The 25,632-nt window shown below is 40.8% G+C and overlaps 1 protein-coding gene and 1 long non-coding RNA gene across 5 annotated transcripts in view; one reads left to right on the forward strand and one right to left on the reverse strand.

Annotated features, from left to right (window-relative positions):
- Nucleotides 1-24,811, forward strand: part of Nup160 (nucleoporin 160) — a 62,113-nt gene extending 37,302 nt beyond the window's left edge. For 2 of the 3 annotated variants that reach the window (XM_006499968.4, XM_030251919.1), the window contains 13 exons: nucleotides 3,078-3,173; nucleotides 3,298-3,392; nucleotides 3,483-3,579; nucleotides 3,672-3,777; nucleotides 6,674-6,834; nucleotides 7,514-7,574; nucleotides 8,821-8,931; nucleotides 9,096-9,219; nucleotides 11,086-11,187; nucleotides 15,163-15,304; nucleotides 18,265-18,390; nucleotides 18,590-18,694; nucleotides 20,899-24,811. In XM_006499968.4, the coding sequence (XP_006500031.1) occupies nucleotides 3,078-3,173; nucleotides 3,298-3,392; nucleotides 3,483-3,579; nucleotides 3,672-3,777; nucleotides 6,674-6,834; nucleotides 7,514-7,574; nucleotides 8,821-8,931; nucleotides 9,096-9,219; nucleotides 11,086-11,187; nucleotides 15,163-15,304; nucleotides 18,265-18,390; nucleotides 18,590-18,694; nucleotides 20,899-20,988 (1,416 nt within the window). In that variant the 3' untranslated portion in view covers nucleotides 20,989-24,811. The remainder of the gene's footprint in view (nucleotides 1-3,077; nucleotides 3,174-3,297; nucleotides 3,393-3,482; nucleotides 3,580-3,671; nucleotides 3,778-6,673; nucleotides 6,835-7,513; nucleotides 7,575-8,820; nucleotides 8,932-9,095; nucleotides 9,220-11,085; nucleotides 11,188-15,162; nucleotides 15,305-18,264; nucleotides 18,391-18,589; nucleotides 18,695-20,898) is intronic. The other variant, NM_021512.2, reaches the window with a different exon arrangement.
- Nucleotides 1,890-20,901, reverse strand: Gm39872. Of its 2 annotated transcripts, XR_866523.2 has the most exons (5): nucleotides 19,167-20,901; nucleotides 17,745-17,805; nucleotides 12,538-12,600; nucleotides 11,045-11,257; nucleotides 1,890-2,174 (listed from the first exon to the last, which is right to left on the reverse strand). It is a non-coding gene; the product is annotated as a predicted gene, 39872 (long non-coding RNA). The 2 variants fall into 2 exon arrangements; XR_003954044.1 differs by lacking the exon at nucleotides 19,167-20,901 and having other exon boundaries at nucleotides 17,745-18,265.
- Nucleotides 24,812-25,632: the final 821 nt, after the last annotated feature.

Genomic DNA, 25,632 nt, shown 5'->3' on the forward strand with positions numbered 1-25,632 from the left:
CTTGAAGATTTCTACCCTTGATCTAAAACTTCATCAGCTACATTACAACAGTGGCAGACTATAATAATATAAGCGAGTCTGATAACTCACCAAAAAGCAGTGGAACTTTAAAAACATGATTTTAAATGAAGTAAACCTTGAGCCATGAAGTGCCACTTCAAGATAACTATGAAGCAATAAATTTTTAAGGATGTAGATGATCACAATAGATTTGTTAAAGCTACTTTAGAAAATTCAGTATCTGTATATATATAATAAATATATATTAAAAGATATACTTATTTAATGAAAGATTTTGTTATTTTCCAAGTACTAATACTCATAAAAGTAATGGGTGTGGTATATGTGCGGATATAGTCACTCACGGAAGGTAGAGGTCAGCTTCATGGATCTTCTGATATCCCACTCCACTCCATCTTTTCATCTGTATTTTTTTTTTAATTCTTTTTTTTTTTTTTTTTTTTTTTTTTTTTTTTTTGGTATTTTCGAGACAGGGTTTCTCTGTGTAGCCCTGGCTGTCCTGGAACTCACTCTGTAGACCAGGCTGGCCTCGAACTCAGAAATCCGCCTGCCTCTGCCTCCCAAGTGCTGGGATTAAAGGTGTGCGCCACCACACCTGGCTTTAAATTCTATTTTTAAAATTCTGTGTTTGTGAATGTTTTGCCTGCATGTTTATAAGTACACCATGTGCTGCATACCTGGTGCCTGCAGAGGTCAGAAGAAAGATCCGCTGTACTCTAGTATTTTGGGTAGTTGTGAGACAGCATAGAAGTGCTGAGCCATCTTTCCAGTCCCTCCTTTTTTTTCTTTTTCTTTTCTTCTTCTTCTTTTAAGAGTCCTTTTTTATTTTTTTATGTATGAGGCTTTCTCCCCCACACCCCTGCTCCCATATATGTATATGTACTAAGTGTGTGTGTGGTGCCCATGGAAGTCAGAAAAGGGCCTCTGGAATAAAACACAGGATTTTTGTGAGCCACCATAGGATTGGTGAACATCAAAGTCAGGTCCTCTGCAGAGCAGCAAAGCTCTGATGGCTCCTGACCACTGAGCCATCTCTCCAGCACCACCCAGCTTTTCTTAACTTAGAGGTTTGGTTTTGTGTGTTAGTGTCTGTGTGAGTGCCTGTCACGTGTGTGTTAGTGTCTGTGTGAGTGCCTGTCACGTGTGTGTTTGTGTCTGTGTGAGTGCCTGTCACGTGTGTGTTTGTGTCTGTGTGAGTGCCTGTCACGTGTGTGGGTGCCTCAGGCTAGAGAAAGGAGCCTGCTCCTCTGGTGCCAGACTCACAAGTGGCTTGGAGCTGCTATACAGTGCTGGGGACCAAACTGGGTTCCTGGAGGAGCAGGAAGTATTCTTAACCCCTGAGCCGTCTCCCCAGTCCCTGTATCTTATCTTTTTGAAACAGGATCTCTCACTGAACACAGAGCCAGCCATTTTGGCTTGCTTGACTGGTCATTAAGCGTGCGCACACACACCCATATCTACCTATCTCTGCCTCCCACTCCTGTGCTTACCTCTACATGCTGCCACCCCCACCCTGCCCTTTACATGGATGTTGGGGATCCAAATCCATGTCCTCATGCTTGTACAGCAAGGGTTTTGCCAGTGGGCCATCTCCCCGCCCTCTGTTCTGACTGCGGCCCTCACAGGAGATCGTGTGGGGTTTTCCACTTAAGTTGACACATCAGAGTCCAAAAAGTTTCAACTCGGGTATTGTGGATCTTAGATTAAGGGTGATCAACCTGTAGTCAAATTGTACTTATTCTTTCAAAGTCACTTCCCTGATTCTTGGGTGGGAAAGAAGCTAGACATCTTTCCCTATATACCATATATGGTAAGATATATATATGGTGATATTGCTAAATATTTGATAAAAGTAAGCCAGATCAAGGGGATAGATGAAGAAATGTTACTTTATTATCAAAATATCTTAGAAACTGTGTGGTGGTTTCAGTGTGACGATTTGGGTCCCCAAGACTCTTAAGTGAACTTGGACAGGTTATTCTTTACTTGATAATTTGTAAGTCTTCATCCAGTTGTGGTGAGAGTAGTAGTTACCTCTATACCATATAGGCCTTCTATAATCAGAGTGATTCTTGTCCTCTCAGCTTACTGGACGCAAACATAAGGATATAGACATGTGTGGGTCTTAGAACTTCTTCATTACGTCGTCACATCTGTCAGTAGGGAAAGAAGAATGCACATGACTATGGCCTCACTCAATACTTGGGAGGCTGAGACGTAAGGGTTACATGAACACAGGAGTTCCATTCAATCTGACAGTATAGTAGGGTTTTATCTATAAATTAAATAAGTGGAATAGGACAACTATAGGCCCTGTTATAATCTATTACTCAATAATAGTGGTTCTTACCAATGTTCTATAGAGAATGTTTGAATCATCTCTTAAATGTTGCCTGTTTCAACCTAACACTTGTAAACAAAATTAATCTGTAACTAGAGCCAGTCATCGTTCTAGTAGCATTTTTTTTTAATTAGGTATTTTCTTGTTTTACATTTCAAATGCTATCCCAAAAGTCTCCCATACCCTCCCCCCCACACACACACTCCCCTACCCACCCACTCCCACTTCTTGGCCCTGGTGTTCCCGTGTACTGAGGCATATAAAGTTTGCAAGACCAAGGAGCCTTTCTTCCCAATGATGGCCGACTAGGCCATCTTCTGCTAGTAGCATTTTCTTATAAAACAAATGGATTTCACACTGACTTGTGGGTGTGTGGGTAGGTACGTTGGTTGGTTGGCTGTTTGGTTAGTTTTTGATATACCATCTTGTGTAGCCCAGGCCTGAACTCATTGTGTAATTTTTGTTCCCAATCTGGGATTACAGACATGTACTATAATGCCCAGCTCAGCTGGAAGACCGTAACAATTATCCAGACCATCTTGTCCATCCTGGCACCTCCTGTGGTTGCTTGTTCACTGACCAGGTTTTCCTAACACTTCCTGTCCTGGGCTCACCTAATTATCTTCTGAACAGCTTAGACCATTGGAGTGCTACTGCTGAGCCACAGCGCCAGCCCCCAGTCACTGGAATTTTAATGGGAATTTCTTAACTTTAGGTTTTACGTCTACTAGACGTTGTTGGATTGCCTGAGCTGGTTATTCAGCTTGCTACATCAGCAATTACTGAAGCAGGTGATGACTGGAAAAGTCAGGTAAAAATTAACTAATTTACTAATTTAAAATTAATTTAGTTAATTTTTTTCAGTTGTTTTCCTTAAGATTTGTTATAAATTTGGCATGTTAATTTCTGTTACTCTTTTGTGATATTTCATTTAGGCTACTTTAAGAACATGCATTTTCAAACATCATTTGGACTTGGGTCATAATAGCCAAGCATATGAGGCCTTGACCCAAATTCCGGACTCCAGCAGGTACTCCCCAAGTTGTTTTAGAGAAAGCAGTTTACCAGGCCTGTGTAACTCACCAAGACAGTTCACCCTCACCTGCTGCTTTCTTTCTAGGCAGTTAGACTGTTTGCGACAGCTGGTGGTGGTTCTATGTGAACGCTCCCAACTGCAGGATCTTGTAGAGTTTCCCTATGTGAATCTGCATAATGAGGTAATTAATTTGTCCACTTTTGTCTAGTAACAAGTCTTTTGGCTGCCATGATTGCTACTAACTTCAACATCTGATTGCTTGTCTTTTGTTAGGTTGTAGGAATAATTGAATCACGTGCTAGAGCTGTGGACCTTATGACTCACAATTACTATGAACTTCTTTATGCTTTTCACATTTACCGCCATAATTACCGAAAAGGTGAGCAGCTGAGCCAGAACCTTGGTGGTAAAAGCAGCTTTGTTAGGTTAACCCTATTTCCAGAGACATTGTGTATAGGATATGTGCTTTAATTATATGTAAGATTTATATATTTATATATATTTAAATTAACATTGAAAGTTTATATTTATGGGCTCTCATAACATTTTCAAGTGACTTCCAGTAAACCGGTACTGGAATAAACTTCATTCATTTTCTGCCTGACTATAAGGGGAGTATTGATTTTCTCAAACTGGAAGTACTTTGTGATCCTTAGTTTTAGTTTCTAAGTCCTTGGCTGTCTCCCATTTTTATTTTGTTTCCTAGAGTAAAATCCTAACTGCTTAACTTCTTAAATTTCCTTAGTTCACCTTAATATAATAGTCTTCCCTATGGTTAAATTGCCATATCCCTTCAACATTATGCAAATTCTTTAAAAGGATCACAATTTAGCCAGGCAGTGATGGCTCATGCATCTTTAATTCCAGCGCACAGGAGGCAGTCAGAGGCAGACAGATCTCTGAGTTTGAGGCCAACCTAGTCTACAGAGCAAGTTCCAGGACAGCCAGGGCTGCATAGAAAAACCCTATCTCAGAAAAACAAAACAGAATAAAAAAAAAAGTACACTACAGGTATCATGACGGCAAGTGACTTTCTCTTTTCTTTTGAGACAAGGTCTCACTAACTCTGGCGGTCTCTGAATTCACTAGGTAGTCCATGCTGGCCTCAAGCTCAGAGAGCTTCCTCCTGAGTTCTGGTATAAAAGGCTCGTGCCACCATGTTGGCAACATTCTCTTAGACTAACAAAAATAAAAGTAAAACGAGCTCAGTAGTTAAGAGTATTTGCTGTATGATGATGAGGACCGGAGTTCAGGTACTGAATGCACAGAACACTAGGTGACAGACAGACAGACATATAGACAAATGCCCATACACTTTTAATTTAACAAGTAAAAAACAAACAAACACTAAATGGTCAGTTTTATGCCATGTGCATTTTATCAGCCTGGAGAAATGGCTCAGCAACTGAGACCTTACATTTGTATTACTTAGGACTGGAGTTTGGGTACCACCCTACATCAGATAGCTCACAGTTACCAGCTTCAGGGATCTGATGTCTATGGGCACTTGCACACATGTGACATACACCTCCTTCCATCTTATACACATAATTAAAACTGATAAAATAAAACCTGAAGAAAAAAAAAAACAGGAAATTTTGATTTTGTTTTTTTAAGACGGGATCTTAAAGTATGCCTTAGCCTGGTCTCCAACTCATGATCCTTCTGCCTCAGGCAGCCAAATAGTAGTATTAGAGACATGTGCCACCATTCCTGGCTTAGTTCGTGCATTCTGAAAGGTACAGGTTTTTTGCCCAACATGAAACTGAACTCAAGTCATTGGCATGAGTAGTACAGCTCTTAACTCTAAGCCATCTCTTCTAGAAGAATCTTTAATAAATTTATTCTGTGCACACGTGCTATGGCAGACTTATGGAAATCAGAGGGAATATACAGGAGTCAGTTCTGTCCTCCGGCCATGTGGGTTCCAAAGGTCAGGCGGAGGTTGTCAGGTTTGGCGATAAGTGCCTTTATTCACAGAGCTATCTCCTCAGCCCCGTTTTGGAGGGTTTTACTATTGTTTTTGTCTTTGTTTTCTTTTTTATACTGGAGGTCAGACTTGGAGCCCCAGGGATTAGGCAAAGGTTTTACATCTGAGCTACTTCTAGCCTTCTTTTCCCCCTGTATTTTAACTGTTTTTAAGTGAACTGCTCAGGGACATTCCAAGAGTTTCATGATCACTCTCCAAGACTTTTCCTCCTACAAAACTGAAATTCCATGCCCCTGTTCTTCTGGAGTCCATCGCCAGCAAACGCTATTCTGGTTGCCTTCTCTGAATTTGGCTCCTGATCTGCAGTACTTGTCTTTGGAACTGACTTATTTCAGTTAGCTTGACTTTAGGATCCATCCATATAGTTACATGTGTTAGAATTTCGTTTTTATTTCCCTTTTTAAGATTGAGTTATATGGTGCAGTGGTAGAGAGCTGGGATTTTTTTTTTTTTTAATTTTTATGTGCATTGGTATTTTGCATACCTGTGTAAGAGTATTGGATCTTGGAGTTACAGACAGTTGTGAGCTGCCATATGGGGGCTAGAAGTTGAACCCAGTTCCTCTGGAAGAACAGTCAGTGCTCTTAACTACTGGGTTATCTCTCCAGCCCCAGAGGTTCTGGATTTGATTGTTGGCACCAGTACACCCCCTGCAAATGTCATACGTGTATTATTATATCACATTTTTCTTACCCATCCATCAGTGGGTACGTGGATTGCTTCTGCATTTTGGATATAGTGGATAATGCTGAGATGTAGAGTGAGGGCGGCAGCACAGCCAGGAGAGTGCTCAGTGAGCAGGTGTGAGGTCTTGATATCTGGGCCATGGCTGGCTAGCTTAGCCTAACTGTGCTCTAGACCATCAAGAGATCCTGCCTTAAAAACAAAGTACATAGATCCTGAACACCACCACCCACATTTGTCCTCTGGCCTTCATATACACACAAATATACAGAGAGACAGGAGAATAAATAGCTAGACACAGTGGTGCTTGCTTATAATAATTATATACTGCTTGGGAGGTAAATCAGAATTAAGAGCTCACAGTCATCTTTAGCTACAAAGTGAATTCAAGGCCAACACTCTTAGCTTCTGTACTTTTTACATTCCCCCAAAAGGTGCTTGCCACAAGGGTATACTCCATATTCTCATCACAGTTTTTATGTGTGATTTTAAGTTATACTCAATTTTGCTTCAGGTGTTAGTGCTTCGTGTGTGATAGATTCTGTTTGTATCTGTAAATAAACTTTTTTTTTTTTTTTTGTCTTTTACTCTTGCCTCATAGCTGGTACAGTGATGTTTGAATATGGTATGCGTCTTGGCAGAGAGGTACGAACTCTTCGGGGACTTGAGAAGCAAGGCAACTGTTACCTAGCCGCTATCAATTGTTTACGGCTTATTCGTCCAGAGTATGCGTGGATCGTACAGCCAGCCTCTGGGGCAGTGGTATGAAAACTTTTCTTTGGAGGATTTTTTCATTATTATAGGGTTTTTGTCCTTTCAACTGTTATTAGCTCATTTTGCTTCATTTATTTAAAGAGTCTACTGAGGATGCGGGTGGTGGTGGTGCATACCTATAATCCCAGCACTCAGGAACGGAAGTCAAGGGGGGAGTAGGATGTATAGGCCAACCTTAGCCACAGAGTGAATTTAAGGCTACCCTGGTACATGAGACCCTGTCTCAAAAAAGTGCTTAATAAATAATACCTGCTTTTAATTTTAGTCCTTTTTAATTGTGTTAGAGAAGTCAGACACAGTTTTTCCTATCCTGATGATAGTTTCTTGTGTTATATAGTGTCAGAATTTACTAAGCTGTTGCCCAAGGTAACAGTGAATGATAGAACTATGGAGACAATGGAAAGGATGGGATTTATATACAGGTCAAATTATGACTTTGTTATAAATAACATGTAAGTAAATGACTCCCCTTGACAAACAGCTCCATTTTGTTGTGTTATGGTTATAGAACCCCTGTGAAAGAGTTATGCCAACTGAAATAAAAATAAATCCTTGCCAGGTATCATACATTCTATGGATAATTTAAACATGAATGCTCTAATCACAGTTAATACTATAAAAATGAGATCATGTTTTAAGAGTTAAGTCACTGGTTTTTGTTTTTCAGTCTGATCGCCCTGGAGCATCTCCTAAGCGGAATCATGATGGCGAGTGCACAGCTGCCCCAAGTGAGCCAGGGATTTCTGATTTCTGGATAGTAGCCATTGTTATAGTTCAGTAGACGTGGATTAAGGTCTCGTGTGTGTGTGTGTGTGTGTGTGTGTGTGTGTGTGTGTGTGTGTGTGTGTGTGTGTGTGTGAAATGTTACAGTGATTGTATGTAATATAGAACAGATGGTAACATTACTTATATATAATATTACAAATATCACACATAGTCATTACCTATGGTAAAATTACTCCATTTTACTTTAGTTTCAACGTCTAATCTCCTAAAGATTGTCTTAAGAGGTCTTTGGAAATACTATACTGTCATAAAAGAAATGAAAATTACTTTAGGAAGCGTTTCTTTGTGTTTAGGAAACAGTTGAGTGGTAAAGTGCCTGCTCTGCGCGTAGGAGGACCTGAGTTTAGATCCCTAGCACCCACATAAGAAGCCAGGACTATGCTGTGCTTCTGTAAGCTAGCTCTAAAGAAGACAGAAAGATCCCGAGAGCTCTCTGGCCAGCTAGTCTTGCCCAGTAGGTGATCTTTAATATAGCCAAGTGTGGTGACACATGCCTTTAATCCCAGCCCTCCGGGGCAGAGATGAGTGTGTCTCTGCGTTCTAGGCTAGTGTAGGCTATGTACTGAGACCTGGGGGTTGGGGGGCAGTGTGGGGAGGAGGCTAGAAAGCAAAAGTGTGTTGCATACTGTGTTCAGTTCAACTCAGTACCAAACATCTTTATCAGGATCCTTTATGACCAGGGGATGATGGTCTTTCACAGAGAACTTGGACTCCAGATTTAATTCTGTGCCTCTCACTTAAACAGTTGTAAGAGCTAAATAAGTTACATGTTTGAAACACTAAGCACTCCCCAACTTCAGGTTTTGATTCTACTCCTTTGCTTGAGTCAGCTCTGTGTGTGTGTGTGTGTGTGTGTGTGTGTGTGTATACACGTGTACACACACATATATATACATACACACACACACATATATATACACACGCGCACACATGAATGAATGAATGAAAGAAAGAAAGAAAGAAAGAAAGAAAGAAAGAAAGAAAGAAAGAAAGAAAGAAAGGGACATTGCTTAATTTTTACTGGTTCCTTTTTTCTTCATTTCTTCCTCTATAACTTGGAAAACTAAACTGAGAGACTTTGTCCCACCCTCATTCCCCAAAAGTGGAATGTTATTTAATGTCCCCCTTGAAATTGACAAGTTCATCTAGTAGACACTTATTCTTTGGATAATAAAATTTGTTTTCCAGCCAATCGGCAAATTGAAATTCTGGAATTGGAAGATCTCGAGAAAGAATATTCTTTAGCTCGCATTCGCCTCACGTTGGCTCGGCATGATCCATCAGTGATTGCCATTGCAGGTAGGAATTTGACTGCTAACCGACCTGACCAGTGATGCAGGACCAGGCAGTGGGATAATGGGATAGGTGGGTCTAAGGCAGAGATACTTGTTAACTATCAAAGCGTTTGGTCTTGCTTATATATGCCCTTAGGTGCACTAAGTAGCCATATTCCATTTCCACAGGAAGTTCATCAGCAAAGGAGATGAGCGCACTCTTGGTTCAGGCTGGCCTCTTTGATACTGCCATATCACTCTGTCAGACTTTTACTCTTCCATTAACACCAGTCTTTGAAGGGCTTGCTTTCAAGTAAGTAAAAATTACATTTTAATAGCCTTAATTTTTTTCCTTTCTTTTTTTCTTTTTTTTTAAGATTTATTTATTTCATTTATGTGAATACATATACACTGTTGCTCTTCAGACACACCAGAAGAGGGCATCAGATCCCATTACAGATGGTTATAGGCTACCATGTGGTTGCCAGGAATTGAACTCAGGGCCTCTGAACAACAGTCAGTGCTCTTACCTGCTAACCCATCTTTCCAGCCCCAATAGCCTTAGTTTTCTAATGTGGAGATTCTGTCATATTCTTTAATGTGATACAGTTATCAGAAGCTGCTCAACTATTATAAAGAGATGCTCTGTTTGGTTTTTGCAAGAATTTTTAAAAATCTTTTGATAGCTTATAGTTTTATTTGATTTAAAAAAAAAGTCTTTACTGGAAGAGGTGGAGCTCCAGTACCAACATTTGAGAGGTAAAGACAGGAAAATTGAGGCCAATCTTAGCTATGTTAAGACCAGGTATTAATAAAAAAAAAAAATCGCTGGGCAGTGGTGGTCCTTTAATCTCAGCACCTGGGAGGCAGAGACTAGCGGATTTCTGAGTTCGAGGCCACCTCTACAAAGTGAGTTCCAGGACAGCCAGGCCAGGGCTATACAGAGAAACCCTGTCTGGAAAAAAAAAAATCTTTGTCTTAAGACGACACTGGATTAGATAATTGATGGTCTTCATTATAGATGAGGCATGTCATGTTTTCAGTCCTATGGCTCTTGGAGTCTTTTTGAAAATTATTCCTTTTGGGGCCTGGAGAAATGGTTCAGTGGTTAAGAGCACTGGCTGCTCTTCTGAAGGTCATGAGCCACTTGGTGGCTCACAACTATCTGTAATTGTATCTAATGCCCTCTTCTGGTGTGTCTGAAGATAGTGACATGGACAGTGTACTCATATATACATAAAATAAATTAAAAAAAAAAAAGAAAGAAAATTATTCCTTTCTCATTTCCTCTTTCTTGTGTGTTCATGTGTGTGCTAGAAGACACCTTCCTTGGATGCTGTCCACCTTGGGCTTTGACACATGATCTCTCACCAGGGCCTGGGGCTTGTCCGTTAGACTGGGCTGATGGGCCTGCGAGCTTAGGAGCTCTCCTTTTCTTTACCTTCTCATCACCAGAGTTACTGGCATGTCAATATGCTCAGCTTTTTATTTGGCTACTGGGGACCAAACTTGTGCTCTTCACTTGCATAGGGGGCACTTCGACTGCTGAGTATTGTCCCTAAAAATGAAATAATTAGCACAGGGTACACTTACCTGACAGGTGTGGGTCCTTTGTAGATTTTGTTCCTAGCAATTATTTTTTTTGAGATAAGGTTTTTCTCCATATAACCCAGGCTGGCCTAAAAGTCCTGCTACTCTAGCCTTTTAAGGGCTGATGTTACAGGCAACTTTTTATTTAAGTTATAGCTATTGGTAACGTGCTTCATGAATGAAAATATTTTTGAAACATTGTAATGGGGGTGGGGGGGCTGGAGAGGTAGCTCAATAGCTAAGAATATTGGCTACTTGACCTCCACAGATACCAGGCATGCAAACGGTACACAGACATATGAGGCAAAACACCCATAATAATTAAAATAATTTTCAAACTTTATATTTAAAATAATTTTCAAACTTTATATTTTGGTTTATTGACACAGGACTGTCCTGGAACTCACTCTATAGACCAGGCTGGCCTCTAACTCATAGATCCACCTGCCTCTGCCTCCTGAGTGCTAGAATCAAAGACATATATCACCACCACCTGGCTTAAAATTGTCTTATCTGCCCAGTTGTAATAGCAAAATAAAGCGGCTCACTGCAGCATCTGGTTACTGGTGTGGGGCCATTTTCATTGCAGGTGCATTAAGTTGCAGTTTGGAGGAGAAGCAGCACAAGGAGAAGCGTGGTCCTGGCTAGCAACCAATCAGCTGTCGTCTGTCATCACCACCAAGGAGTCCAGGTATAGCTCGCCCGAGGGGTCCTTTAGGCCTAAGTAGATTTACCTTCAGCAAAGCTGTCGCACTTGTTTCCTGAATGGATAAATTTTTTAAAAATGATTTATGTGTGTGGATCTATTACCTAAATGTATGTGAACCATTGGTGACCGGGGAGATCAAAACTGGACTTCTGGATGCCTGTGAGCCATGGGAGTGCTGGAAACTAAAGCCAGGTTCTCTGCAAGAGCCACAGTGCTCCCAACTGCTGGACCATCTTCCCTGCCCTGTGAATAGTACTTTATTTGACCATACGTTTATTTCCTGCTGCTTTTTTGAGAAGGAAGAGGGTAATTTGAGGTTTCTCATTATTTTGAACTATGATTTCACTATGTAACCCTCACTGTTCTCAAATTCTCAATTCCCCTGTCTCACTCTCCTGAGCAATGAGATTGTTTACAGGCATGCAGTGTCAAACTTGCCTTACCTAGAGTTTATGAGATTTTTGTTATTGTTTTTTCTTTGTTTTTGTTTTGTTTTTTAAGATTTCTAATTTTTTTCCTTATGTGGTGTATGTGTTTGTATGTAAGTTATAGGAAGTTGTAAGCCACCTGATATTGATGCTGGGAACCAAATTGGGTCTTACAGAAAAGCAGCAGGTATTTTTAACCACTGAGATATCCAGCCCTCTGCTAAGTTTTTATGAAAGTTGGGGTTGGAGAGCTGGCTCAGTGGTTAAGAGTACATATTACAACCATCATAGTGGTGCACAGCTTTAGTACCAGCATTCCGGAGGCAGAGGCCAGCCTAGTCTGCAGAGTAAGTTCTAGGACAGCCAAAGCTATATAGTGAGACACTGTCTTTAAAAAAAAAAAAAAAAATTAAAAGTGCATATTGCTCTTGCAGGGGATTCAGGTTTGGTTCCCAGCATCCACACCCAGCTCACAGTGTGGTACCTGGAGCTCTAGTGGGTCAGAGCCTTCTTCTGGACCCTGTTGGCGCCTGCAGTCACATGTGCACAAACACACATGTAGACACATAATTTTAAAATTAATTAAATGAGCCGGGCGGTGGTGGCGCATGCCTTTAATCCCAGCACTTGGGAGCAGAGGCAGGCTGATTCCTTAGTTCGAGTCTACAGAGTGAGTTCCAGGACAGCCAGGGCTACACAGAGAAACCTTGTCTCAAAAAAACCAAAAAAAAAAAAAAAAAAAAAAAAGAATATCACTTACACCCACAAAATTAAGGCTAGCCTGGTCAACATAATAAGGCCATTTCTCAAAGGGAATACAAGCGCACACACACACACACAACCATGGGTCTGAAGAGATGTGTTTTAGGGTTCAATTTCCACACCGACATGATTGCTCACTAACCCTAGTTCCAGGCGATCAGTATCATCTTCTAGGTATTGCATAGCTGTGGTGTGTAGATAACACCTGAAGGTAAAACACAAAAAAATTAAAACATAACAAAAAAAAAACAGTTGAATCTAAAAATAAAAAATGTAAGAGATCCTTAAAGACAAACTTATTTATTGACTCAGTTCAAGAGTGATTGCTGCCTATTAGGCTGAGACTCCAGCCATGCATTGACCTCAGTTTGCCTTCATGAACTTACTTTGCTCGGGATAGTGTGAATAGACTGTTTCTGAATTTTCTGAAACCTAATTCCAGTAAAATACCTTTTATGAAATGCATTTAACACCATTTTACGTAGCTTAGCAATGAAAATGATGGTACTTTAGAAACTGAAAGTTCTTGTTTAAATACTTTCTACTTAGGTTACATCATTTCTAAGCTTGTATAATTTATAAACAATAGAACTTTATTTGCCTCACATTGTGAAAGCTAGAACTTCAACATCAGGATCTACAAGGACCTTCTTGCTGTCGTTCAGTAGCAGAAGATGGTAGGTAGAAAAAGGAACAGTCACATTACCATCCATCATGACTAATTCACTTCTTGAGTGGGGATACTGATCTGTCTATGAGATGGGATCTCTTACCATACCACACTTCTCAAAGTTTTTACATCAGGGATAGTGTTTACCATCTTATGGGCTGGAAAGATGGTTCAGGTAGCTCCCACCACTCATGTTGGCTGGCTCACAACTGCCTGTAACTGCAACTCTAGGGATCCTTCACCCTATTCTGACTGACCTCTGCAGATATATACAGACATGTATATATACATGCATAACATACATACATATAATTAAAAATAAATTTTGTTTTAAAAATGTTTCTAGCCAGTGGTGGGCATGCCTTTAATCCCAGCACTCAGGAGGCAGAGGTAGGCGATCTCTGTGAGTCCTGGTCTACAAATCGAAGTCCAAGAAGCCAGGACAATACCCCTCCCCTCCACCCACCCCCAAAAGTGTCGAACATACTAACTTTGAAGGACCAGTTCAAGTCACAGGGTTTTTTCCTCTTTATTACTGGTGCTACATGTGGGAGTCCGAGAAGTTTCCAATTAGTTTTCTCCTACTGCCTTTACCTGGGTTCCCAGACCTAACTCAGGTCTCTAGACTTACTCAGCAAAAGTCCTTTACCCACTGAGCCATCTCACGTTGGCTGTTACAGTTTGGGACTTGTTTTTATTTAAATTTTTATTGTATTTATTTGGAGAGTGAACAGGTCTGCAGGTCAGGGGACAACTTTCAGAAGTCAGTTCTCTCTTCCACCATGGAGATCCCAGGAGTCAAAGCTCAGATGGTCAGCTTTGTTGGCAAGCACCTGTGCCTGCTGAGAGATCCTCTGAACCAGTGGGTTGGTTTGGTTTTTTTGAGACAGATTCAGTGGGCAGGTTGGCCTTGATCTCCACCTACTGACTGCTGTAACATAAGCACTGCCACCTATCTGCTTCAGCAGGAGTTCTCTGTTACTAGTTTTAAATACTGAAATTAGAACATCAAACTTTCTACATGACAGACTGGACTTTGAACAGGCTCAGCAGTTATAAATACTTGATGCTCTTGCAGAGAACCTGATTTGGTTTGCAACATCTACATGGTGGCTCATAACTACAGTTCCAAGGAGGAGCCAATACCTTCTTTTGGCCTTCATGGGTACCAGGAACACACATGGTGCATATACATACATGCAGACAAGTATTCATATACAAAGGAAAACGTTTAATTGATTTCTACATGAATGTATTGCTTGGTCAGTTTTGGGGACCAAGACCAGTGATATAAGCCAATTCCTCTTTTCTTTCAACTCCTAAAACTGAGGAATTAAATAAATAGGAGAAAAGTAAATCTTATTGGATTTATTTTTAAAATGTTTTTAGTAGCTCATCTAGTTTCTAGTTACCATTTAGTTATATTATCAATTCAGTTGTTAGCTGGAAAGATGACTCAGCAGCTAAGAGCATGCGCACCTTTTATGAAGGACTCTAATTTGATTCCCTGGTACATGGTGGGAAAGAGAGTCAACTCCCGAAAGTGTTATGTAATTTCTAGATGGATACTATGCCAAATGAGCCTACACACACAAGATGCATAGATAGATAGGGGATAGATAAAAAATAAGCTTTGATATGTTTGCTAACACCTATGATCACAGCACTCTGGAGAGTCTTTTTTTTTTTTTTGTTTTTTCGAGACAGGGTTTCTCTGTATAGCGCTGGCTGTCCTGGAACTCACTATGTAGACCAGACCAGGCTAGCCTCAAACTCAGAAATCCGCCTGCCCCTGCCTCCCGAGTGCTGGGATTAAAGGTGTGCACCATCACTGCCCGGCAAAATAACTTTTTTTTTTTTTGGTTTTTTTTTTTTTTTTTTTTGGTTTTTTGAGACAGGGTCTTTCTGTACAGCGATGGCTGTCCTGGAACTCACTTTGTAGACCAGGCTAGCCTCGAACTCAGAAATCCGCCTGCCTCTGCCTACTCTGGAGAGTCTTAAGAGCAGCCTTGTCTACCCAATTCATTAACTAATTAGTTCCTAATTAACTAGTAGAATAGGAATCTGAACTCCTTTGTCCTTTTTACTTTTTCCAAGTGCTACAGATGAAGCATGGAGGCTATTGTCAACTTACTTGGAAAGATACAAAGTCCAGAATAACTTGTATCATCATTGTGTGATTAACAAGTTGTTGTCTCATGGAGTTCCTCTGCCTAATTGGCTTATAAACAGTTACAAGGTACGTGGTATTGAGGTGGGGTAATAATTTGGGAAGTGTACTGGTTTACAAGTCATTTGTGGCAGTAGTTGGGAGGCAGAGACAAAAGGATCAAAAGAACTTCAAAGCCAGCCTAAGTGAGTTCAGGGCCAGCCTAGGCTAAATGAGATACTATCAAAAGAAGTGGAAGACAAAGGAGAATTCACTGGCTTAAATGCTTTGATTCTCAATCATCTCTAATAGGATGAAACAATTTATCTTAAATTCCACATATAGTACTGGGGACTTATCATTGTATAGTGAGCTCATAATTAGAATAATGAGTATATTTCATGCAACAATATCTACTATCATTGTTTAAAAACTTAACAATAGTAGGTAAAATGTTTCCCAGATAATACAAGAGTTTATCTTTGACTGGGAGGCTTATCTATTAGTCTGTTGTCTGTCCCCATGAAGAGGTACCTGGGCAGGTTAGCTTTTTAGAGAAAGAGGGTTACTTTGCTCACAGTTTTATAAGCGAAATGTTCAAGAACACTTGGCTCATTATTCTGACCTCCAGTAAGAGCTGTCTGTGCTGCTCTATCATAGTGTGTTGCAGTGTGGTGAGACTGTACACAGCAGAATATGGTCCAGGAAGCCAGAGGGCAATTCACCCTCCACTGTCATTCATACCTGCTCACTCTCCTGAGAATTAATCTCTTCACAGTGGACAGACCCTCCTTGACCTAAACATCCCCCCACTGGGTCCCACTTCTCAAAGGTTCCTTCCTCTCCCATTGCTACTACATTGGAGGGTCAAACTTCCAACATATGATTCACATGTGGGCTATATTGAATGGTAGCTTCTTTCTTTTGTTGTTTGTTTGTTTGTTTGTTTGTTTGTTTGTTTGTTTGTTTCGAGACAGGGTTTCTCTATATAGCTCTGGCTGTCCTGAAACTCACTCTGTAGACCAGGCTGGCCTCGAACTCAGAAATCCGCCTGCCTCTGCCTCCCAAGTACTGGGATTAAAGGCATGCGCCACCACGCCCGGCTCAGTAGCTTCTTTAAAATGTCAATTCCTCGGTCTTAAGTCAGATTATCTGGGGCCAGGAACCAGAATTCCACATTTTGACAACCTTCTGTTTTTGTTGTTTTGTTTGTTTAGGGGGGAGTTGTTCTGTTTGTTGAGACAGGGTGTCACTGTAGCCCTGACTAACCTAAAACTCACTGTGAACTAGGCTGGACTTGAATTTACTATGTAAACCAGGCTGGGTTTCAACTCAGAAATCCTCCAGCCTCCATCTCCAGGTATGGGGATTAAAAGTGTGCAACACTAAGCCAAATTGTTTTAATGCTTCATGAGCAGGTATGAATGACAATGGAGGCTGAATTGCCCTCTGGCTTCCTGTCTGATGATAAGACTATATTATGCTCTGTACACTCCCACCACACTGCAATAAGCTATGATATAGCAGCACAGCTTCATGAATTTATATGTTCTTTATCATTCCAGTTTTAGTATATATGCTGCTGTGGCAAGTGCTTCTGATTGGGTTAGATGTACGCTTGATTGAAAATGATATCTGAAGCACTTTCAGTGGGATAAGGAAAGAGAATATAAAAATTATTAGTAGTAAAATTGGTTAGGCATTTGTAATTACAGAATTTGGAAGGCTGAGGAGAGGATTACTGTGAGTTGAAGGCCAGCCTGGTCTATATATAGCAAAACCCTGTATCAAACAAACAAACAAAAACGGAAAAGTTCGGTTGGTAGAGTGCCTGGCATGTGGGAAGCACTGAGCTCAAGGATGTGGTCCACATGTAGTGTCAGCCTGTGCTACATGAAACTCTGCCATAAAAGAGGAGAAGAAAATAGAGAAAAGTAGCTAAAGTGGGAGAAGTAAAACTGATTACATCAGAGCAGAGGAGGCAGCTTCACTGTAATGAAGTACAGTGGACCCAGGCATGCTGGCCTGCGCCTTTAATCCCAGCTCTCGGGAGGCAGAGGCAGATGAATCGCTTGAGTTTGAGGCCAGCCTGGTCTACACAGAGTTCCAGGACCGCCAGGGCGACACAGAAAAACCTTCTCAAAAAAAAAAAAAAAAAAGTTACAGCATTCTCCTTGTCTTACTGCTGTTTTACTGCTATGAACAGAGACCATGACCAAGGCAACTCTGATAAGGACAACATTTAGTTGGGGCTGGCTTACAGGTTCAGAGGTTCAGCCATTATCATCATGGTGGAAGCATGGCAGCATCCAGGCCTGCAATGGTGTAGGAGGAGCTGAAAGTTCTACATCTTGGCAAACAGGAGAAGACTGACTTCCAAGCAGCTTGGATGAGGGTCTTAAAGCTCATACCCACAAGTGACACAACTACTTCAACAGAGCCACACCTCCGAATAGTGCCACTCCCTGAGCCAAGCATATTCAAACCATTACACTCCTTGAGCTGCATACAGATTTAAAGCTGGTGGTACCTTGCATTTCATTATTTCTGAGAGTTAATGCATACATCCTCCACTTCAGTGCTCAGCGTTCCTGAGAAAACATGTTGACATTACTAATGTACAATTGAAGTAGGAACAAGTTAAAACATGTCTCAGATCACAAAATAGAAAAGAAAAGCCACTTAACAGACAATATTACAGTGTGCCTGGAGGTAACTGGGCTCATGGGAATTTACAGATCTTACCCTGAGGTGCTCGCTCACACTAAGAACCTTTTTAAAATTGGTTGATTGGTCTGAGGCAGGACTGTGTAGCCCTGCCTGCCTAGATGTGTACTGTATAAGTTGAAATACAATTGTATTGGAAAAGTTAATAGGAAAACCTGATTAATTTGTTGCTGTATAGAAACAATCAGCATATGTTTTGGTAATACATTTAGGTTGTTTGTGGACTTAGTTTCTTGGATAATTTCTAAAACATTCTAGAATGCAGCACTGTTAGGTTCTGTTTCCAGTTGGGGTAGACATGCTTATAATTGTTGTCTTTACAGAAGGTTGATGCTGCCGAGTTGCTTCGTCTTTACCTGAACTATGACCTTTTAGAAGAAGCTGTGGATTTGGTCTCTGAATATGTAGATGCTGTATTAGGAAAAGGACATCAGTACTTTGGAATTGAGGTAAATGCGTATGAATCATGTGGCCCAGGAATTGAATTCAGTTACCAGGTGGCAAATGCCTTTGCTATCTCACCAGCCCCACCTAATTTCAGAATGGTGGCAAGGGGGTGGAGTTTAAAGTGTTTCATGTATAGAGTCCTGCAAAGACAACAACCTAGAAGAAATGGTGTCATTTTAATCAATAGACATTTTCTTTCAGTTTCCACTGTCAGCAACAGCCCCGATGGTATGGCTCCCATACTCTTCTATTGACCAGCTTCTCCAGGCTCTGGGAGAGAACAGTGCCAACAGTCACAACATTATAGTGAGTAAACCCTGAGTTATCCTCAACAGTCTGTACTGGCAAGCACACCCTACAGCATGATCATCGTGTCTCTAGGAGAGGGAGGACAGTCATTTATTGCCCATAATGTGCTACACCCCCACCCCTTTATAAATAAATGTCTAAGCAATCATGTCCAAAAGTATTAAGAAGGAATTATGTGGGCTTCAATTGCACAGAAACAATGACCTAGACTCTTGAAAAGATTGTTTATCAGGGCAGACAGACACTACAGGATGAATTACAGTGTAATACACCCTCTACACAATAAGGTGTTCCAGAACCCATACTAGCTACTACTTACCCTAAAAAGTAAATAAATAAATGAATAAAACAGTAATATTTGCTTGCTCAATCATTATAAGGATGACTTTTTTGTTTACTAAAGTTCTCCTAACTCTATCAGCTAAAACTCATAAAATATAGTTATAAACTACTTACAGTAGTTACACACCTAAATCTTAGCTACTGAGGCTTAGGCAAGAAGTCAGTCTCTTGGTTTTAGCAGTTCAGGGTCAACCTAGGCAGCATAAGAAGATAGCATCTTAGAAAAAAAGAGTGGTAGATCTATGTTCTAGCTGCTCTCAAGCTTATGATTTCCTACCCTTGTGCTTCCCCCATGCTGGGGTATGGGCATGTGGCACCAGACCCAGACCTAAGCTGTTTTTAAAGTGTTGATTAAGCAAGGAAGAAGAGAAGATATCCCTAAAAGTTAGTTACTATCAGTTGGATCTATCAATTTTAAATAAGTACAGTAAATATTAGTCCCATATTTTACTAAGGAGCTGATGAACTAGTTAAATCAGATGCAGTGCCTCATTCTAGGAAAAGAACTAGTTAATTCATTAAAAATTCTGGCTGGGTGTGGTGGTGCACGCCTTTAATCCCAGCACTTGGGAGGCAGAGGCAGCCGGATTTCTGAGTTCGAGGCCAGCCTGCTCTACAAAGTGAGTTCCAGGACAGCCAGGGCTACAGAGAAACCCTGTCTCGAAATACCAAAAAAAGAAAAATTTGTGGCATGGGGGTGGAGAGGTGGCTCAACGATTAAGTGTACCAGCTGTTCTTCCAGAGGACCTGGGTTCATTTCCCAGCACCCACATGGTAGCTCACAACTGTCTGTAACTCCAGTTTCAGGGGATCTGATACTTTCACACACATGCATATAGGCAAAACACCAATGTAAATGTAATAACAAATTGTTTAAAATAAGTAGAAATAAATAATTCGTTTAAATTAAAATAAAAATCAGTAAATTCTGGTGTTGAGGGGTGGCTCACACCTTTAATTCCCACACTTGAGAGGCAGAAGCAGTCAGATCTCTGAGTTTGAGGCCACCTTGGTCTACATAATGAGTTCCAGGACAGCCAGGGCTATGTAGTAAGACCCTGTCTCAAAAAAGGTGGGGGGAAAAAATACTGGTGTGGCCTATTGTGGTAGAGCACAGTAGTAAGATATGGTGAAGAAGAAGAGGCAAGAAGATGATGAGTTTGAGCTTGCATTTTCATAAGCAAGGCATTATGGTGCACAACTTTAATCTTAGGGGGATTATCTGTGAGTAAGACCAGCCAGGGTTATATACTGAGACCCTGTCTCAAAGCAAAACAAAAACTGGTGTACTTGCACTTGGGGAGACTAAAGCCTCCCAGTGAAATCTTCTAATAAATAAATGAATGCATACATATATACACGTGGAAATTAGGTGCAAACATACACAGTGGTAAAACTGAGTTGGAAATATTGCTCAGTAGTAAAGCCATTGCCTAGTGTACATAAGTGTTTGAGTTCTACAAGCATACAAAAGTGTGGTTTGCAGCTGGGTGTGATAACCACTGGGAGGCAGAGGCAGGCAGATCTTCTGAGATCAAGACCAGCCTTATCTACAGAGTTCCAAGACAATGAGGACAAAACATAAAGAAGCCCTATCTTGAAAAATAAAAAAAACAACAGCCAAAAAAAAAAAAAAGTGTGGTTTGCATATTTAGAAAATGTATTCCAAAACCAGGAATGATGGTTACATATAACACAGAAGGGTCAGTTCTGTGTAAAATCTCAGACCAGACTTCTGTTCTGAATGGTAAATAATGAAGCAGAGCAGCCAATATCTCTCGTAGGTAGCCTGGTTGGTGAAGTCAGAGTGATTCAGTCTTCACTGTTGTATATAATGACTTCTTTCTTTTCCCTTACAGCTGTCCCAGAAAATTCTTGACAAACTAGAAGACTACCAGCAAAAAGTTGACAAGGCAACGCGAGATTTACTGTACCGTCGGGACTTGTGATCTGGATAGCTGCTCAGCTCTGTAACCTTGGTGCCTCTTAGGGCTTAAGACTACGCTACAGAAACCCTGTCCTCAAGGCCAGTTTTTCTAACTATAAACGATGTGTCTGGCGCCCAAGTCTGCATTCTGCACAAACAAAGAAAACAAAGTCAGGACCGACCCTGTGCTTGCTTGTGGTGCTAACACGGTTTCTGGTTTTCAAACTTCGTCTCTAACAGCTGCTTTTGTATATGATTCTCAACCTTTTTCAGAGTTTATATTTTTTTAAACTACCGAAGACATCCTTTATCTGCAAACAGAAACTCACCTTCACTTCCCGTAATAGCTAATGGTTGTTGGTTTGTTACAGCTGACCACCAAATTGTCACTGCGTATCCTTTCATTTTTCCTTACCTTTTTTTATATTTCAGTGGATTTGTTTTGGTCCAGAACTAACATCTATTTTCTGTACTGCAAACAAAGGCTAGTGGTTTTACATACTCCTTTCATTATTTATTGTAGAGTTTTTCATATGACCGTCAATAAAGTATTAGGTAATATGCATAGATTAAGAATAAATTATGACCAGCTTTTTAAGGAAAATATATTTTGAATCTGGCTAAGGCTAAAGTTGAAAAAAACTAATGTCCATCTATAAAAGAAACAAATTTTCATTTTCAAATTGTATTAATTTATGTGATTTATAATAATCAAGCTGGACTTGATCATACAGTTAGTGTGATAATATATTGGACCAAAATGGGATTTACCAGTCAGAATCAGAAACATTCATGCATACAAACTTTGGGAAAGGTGAAAAATAATAAAAATATCCTTTGATTTTATTCTGTATATTAAGATTTATCTTTTAAGGAAACAAGTCTCTATACTATTTGTTTGAATGAATGCCCTTTGACATCTGTGTTTTTATAAACTTTAGAACGTATACTGTTAACATCCTATTTGTTACATAGTTTATAGCTCTCCAATGCAGAATATGACATGCTATGGATGGGCCCTTGCCCTTGAAGCTTTCTAAACTTACGGCTCTCCACTACAGCATAAAAGGCACTGGCCTGTATTCAACCATGTTCAATTGTAGTCTGAAAATTAGCATACCCTGTTTCTGCCATATCTGAAGAGCAACAAATAAGAGGATAGCGGTGCTGCCTCGCAGTTCACATAGCACTGCCCAGCCTTTCCTGTGCTAACCGCCATGTCAAAGCCAGTCTGATCTCCGCTTTAGTCTACCCGTCTCATTTTGATTCCAGCCAGAGCAAAGAGACTTGTGCTCTCACTGCAATGTGTTTGCCGCCGTGGCTCTGTGCTTGGGTTTACTGTACCCTGTGAGGTTTTATTAGTCCACAGTAATTAGACCATGGCTTGTTTTGTTTTGTTGTTTGTTTGTTTGTTTCTGTCAGAAAGTTGAAAGGCTCTCTGAGAGTCTAGAGAAATGGCTCAGTGGTTCCACAGGCTGGCCACTCTTCCAAAGAACCGGAGTACGAGTCCTATGCAGCTCACCGTCACCGTAACACCAGCTCCAGGGGCTCCGACACCCTCTCTAAACTCCACTGGCACCTGCACTCATGTACACACAGAAACACATAAGTCAAAATAATATAAAAATCGTTGATGTTGTTGTTGCTGTCTTAAAGGTTCTGTTAGGCTAGGAGTGTGTGGCTCACTGATAGAACATTTGCTTAGCAGATCCAAGGCCCTCAATCCCCAGCACCAGAGGCATATAGTAAAATGTAACTGCAATGGCTGTAACAGATGTCCTGACTGGTATACTAGATTTGGTAGGGCTGAGTGCCAAGGCCTTTGTTTGATCCCCAATACCACAAAGGGAGAAGGAAAATGATAGTAACATGGAGTTTTCATATTGATATTTTTTTACCAGATATATTACTGTCATTATTGTAACATTGCAAAATTTGCTATACAAATTTTATAGTGTATACAAACACACTACTTTTTTAATAATTCCTTTCCTTTGCCAGCCCTCCCCACTGGATCCCAGCTGCCTAAAACCCTTAGGGTCTGCCAGGATAAGTGGTACACACCTTTAATCCTAGTGCTAGGGAGGCAGAAGCAGGAGGACCTCTGTGAGTTTGTGGCCACCGTGTTGTACATAGTGAGTTCCAAGACGGCCGGGACTATGTAGAGAGACCCTAGAGACCCTGTCTCCAAAAAGAAAAAAGAAAAAAACCCTTGGGTCAGTTGTCACCGGTCAGTACTAGCCTTTGTCCCTTTTGTGACTCTAGTTACTCAGTAGGTCTCAGCCCTGGCTATTTTGTTTCCTAAAACTTCACTGAACCCCCAGGGGCAGGGGAGACACAAAATTACAGATTTGGAGATAGCTCATCTCTTAGGAATACCAGAGTTCACTTCCCAGTACCACCACCAACCAGCTCTTTAGCTCCAGGAGATATAAAAGCCTTCAGGTCTCCTGAAGCACTTGTGTATGTAGGACAGAGGCAGAGACAGGTGGGTCTCTGTGAGTCTGAGGACTACATAGTAATACCATTTCAAACAACAGCAACAACAAGCAAAGCAAAGTACCTGAAAGATCCTTTTTTTCCATTTCCTCCAATATAAGATTTCATGTATCCCAAGCTGGCCTAGAACTCACTGTAACCAAAGATGATCTTGAATTTCTGCTCCTCTTGCCTCTGCCTCTAAAGGGTTAGGATTAGTTATAACCAGCACACCCAGTTTCCCCCGGTCTCTGTGTGCTGTCGTCTAGAACTCTACCTACTAAGCTGCATCCCAAGCTCCAGTTGAAGACCTTAATTGGCTTTTTGAGATTATTAGAGTCAAATGACTGGTTGTTCTGTGAAACATGCTGCAGGGCTAGAGAGAGTTCAGTAAAATGTCAGCTTTATGACCTAGTCCAGGCTCCTAGGCTACACACATATGGTCATATATGCTTGTGATGCCCATGCTGGAGGGTAGAGACAGGATCCCTGTGGTGCTGGCCAGCCAGACTAGCCTACTCGGTAAGATCCAGACTAGGAGATCCTGACTCAAAAACAAAACAACAAGGACATTTCCTACAAAATGACACCTGAGACCTGAGCTTGACCTCTCGCCGCCACATACATACAGGTACACCCGCATATAGAGGGAAACACACAAACACAAAAATATGTGTTGTGGGCTGAAGAGATGGCTCAGGGGTCAAGCACAATTCCCAGCAACCACATGGTGGCTCACAACCATCTGTAATGGGATCTGATGCCCTCTTCTGGGTGTCTGAAGACAGCTACAGTGTACTCATGTACATAAAATAAAAAAAATTTTTTTTAATTATTTTTAAAAAAAAATCAAAAAATAAATGTGAAAGGCAATTTGCTCTAGGCAATGATGGTGGCACATTCCTTTGATCCCCGAACTCAGGAGGCAGAGGTACGTGGATTTCTGTGAGTTAAAGGCCAGCCTGGTCTTCAGAACAAGTTCCAGGACAGCCAGGACTACACAGAAACCTTCTCTGAAAAGAAAAAAAAAAAAGAGGAAGAAGAAAGCAAGCAAGCAAAAGAAAACAGTGTTCTTGTTGAAGTTAGCTACTTTCCTTTAAAGTCAGATAACTTTGTTTCAGATTTGTGATGTGGAACACTAGAGCTAAGTGACTGTTTGGTTTTGGTCAGGTATAATGCAGGCGCTAAAGCCAAAGCATTTCCTGTAAATCCTACTTGGCAGAACAAAAGCTTAAAATCCTGAGTTCAGTAATCTGCAGCACAGCAAAACTAGGGGAGAAGACTGGCATTAGCAGACTCTCCTCAGTTCTCAACTACTGCAAACGCTAACACTATTCAAATGAATATGGATGGAATTTATATTTAAATAGCAAAAAGAAAAGTACCCATGAACACAATAAGATACTTTAATCTGCATTTTTCATTAGCACATAGTTTTTATTACAAAGATTTCTAAATTTATGAGTATTTTGCCTTAATGTACATATGTCCATAATGTGTGTCTCTGGTGATCATGGGGCCAGAGAAGGGAGCATCAGAATCCCTGGAGCTGGCGTTAGATGGTGGTGAAGCCCCAGTGTGTGCTGATGGAAGCCCCAGTGTGTGCTGGGACCCAGACCTGGGTCCTCTGCAAGAGCTCTCAACCCGAGCCATCTCTCTAGCCCCGTCACAGAAACTTCTAAAGTGTCCTTTAATTGCCCTTGTTTTTCCTAATCATAGTACTTAAAACCATAGATATTCCTGTATTACTGGGTTCTCCATACACCTCTGAATATATAAATAGCTTACTAACTTCTCATTGTATCTACTCAGATCTGTAAGTAAGAAGCCAATTTATTGTGCAAATAACCTATGATTTGAATATAGGTATTTCAATAAACCAGGCTTCGTGGTTTATATGAACCTCCATAAAACATGCAAAGTCAAATAATGTGGTATTATAAGTAATCTAGACTTTGGTTTTGGTTCCTGGCATAGAACTTCAAAACCTTTGACATTTCCTGAGTTGTGGGATTTGTTTAATAAGTTGAGTCTTGGTAACTAGCTTCTGGAATAGAGCTGCTCACAGAAGACAGCCACAAGATTAGAGGGTTGCAACTTTGAACCTGCCTGACTTCCTGGGAGGAGTAAGAGAGCTGGGGCCGGAGTCCAATCTTGTGGCCAGCCATTTGACCAATCATGCCTTTGA

Source organism: Mus musculus, chromosome 2 (genome assembly GCF_000001635.26).
Source record: "Mus musculus strain C57BL/6J chromosome 2, GRCm38.p6 C57BL/6J".
Taxonomy (NCBI): Eukaryota; Metazoa; Chordata; class Mammalia; order Rodentia; family Muridae; genus Mus; species Mus musculus.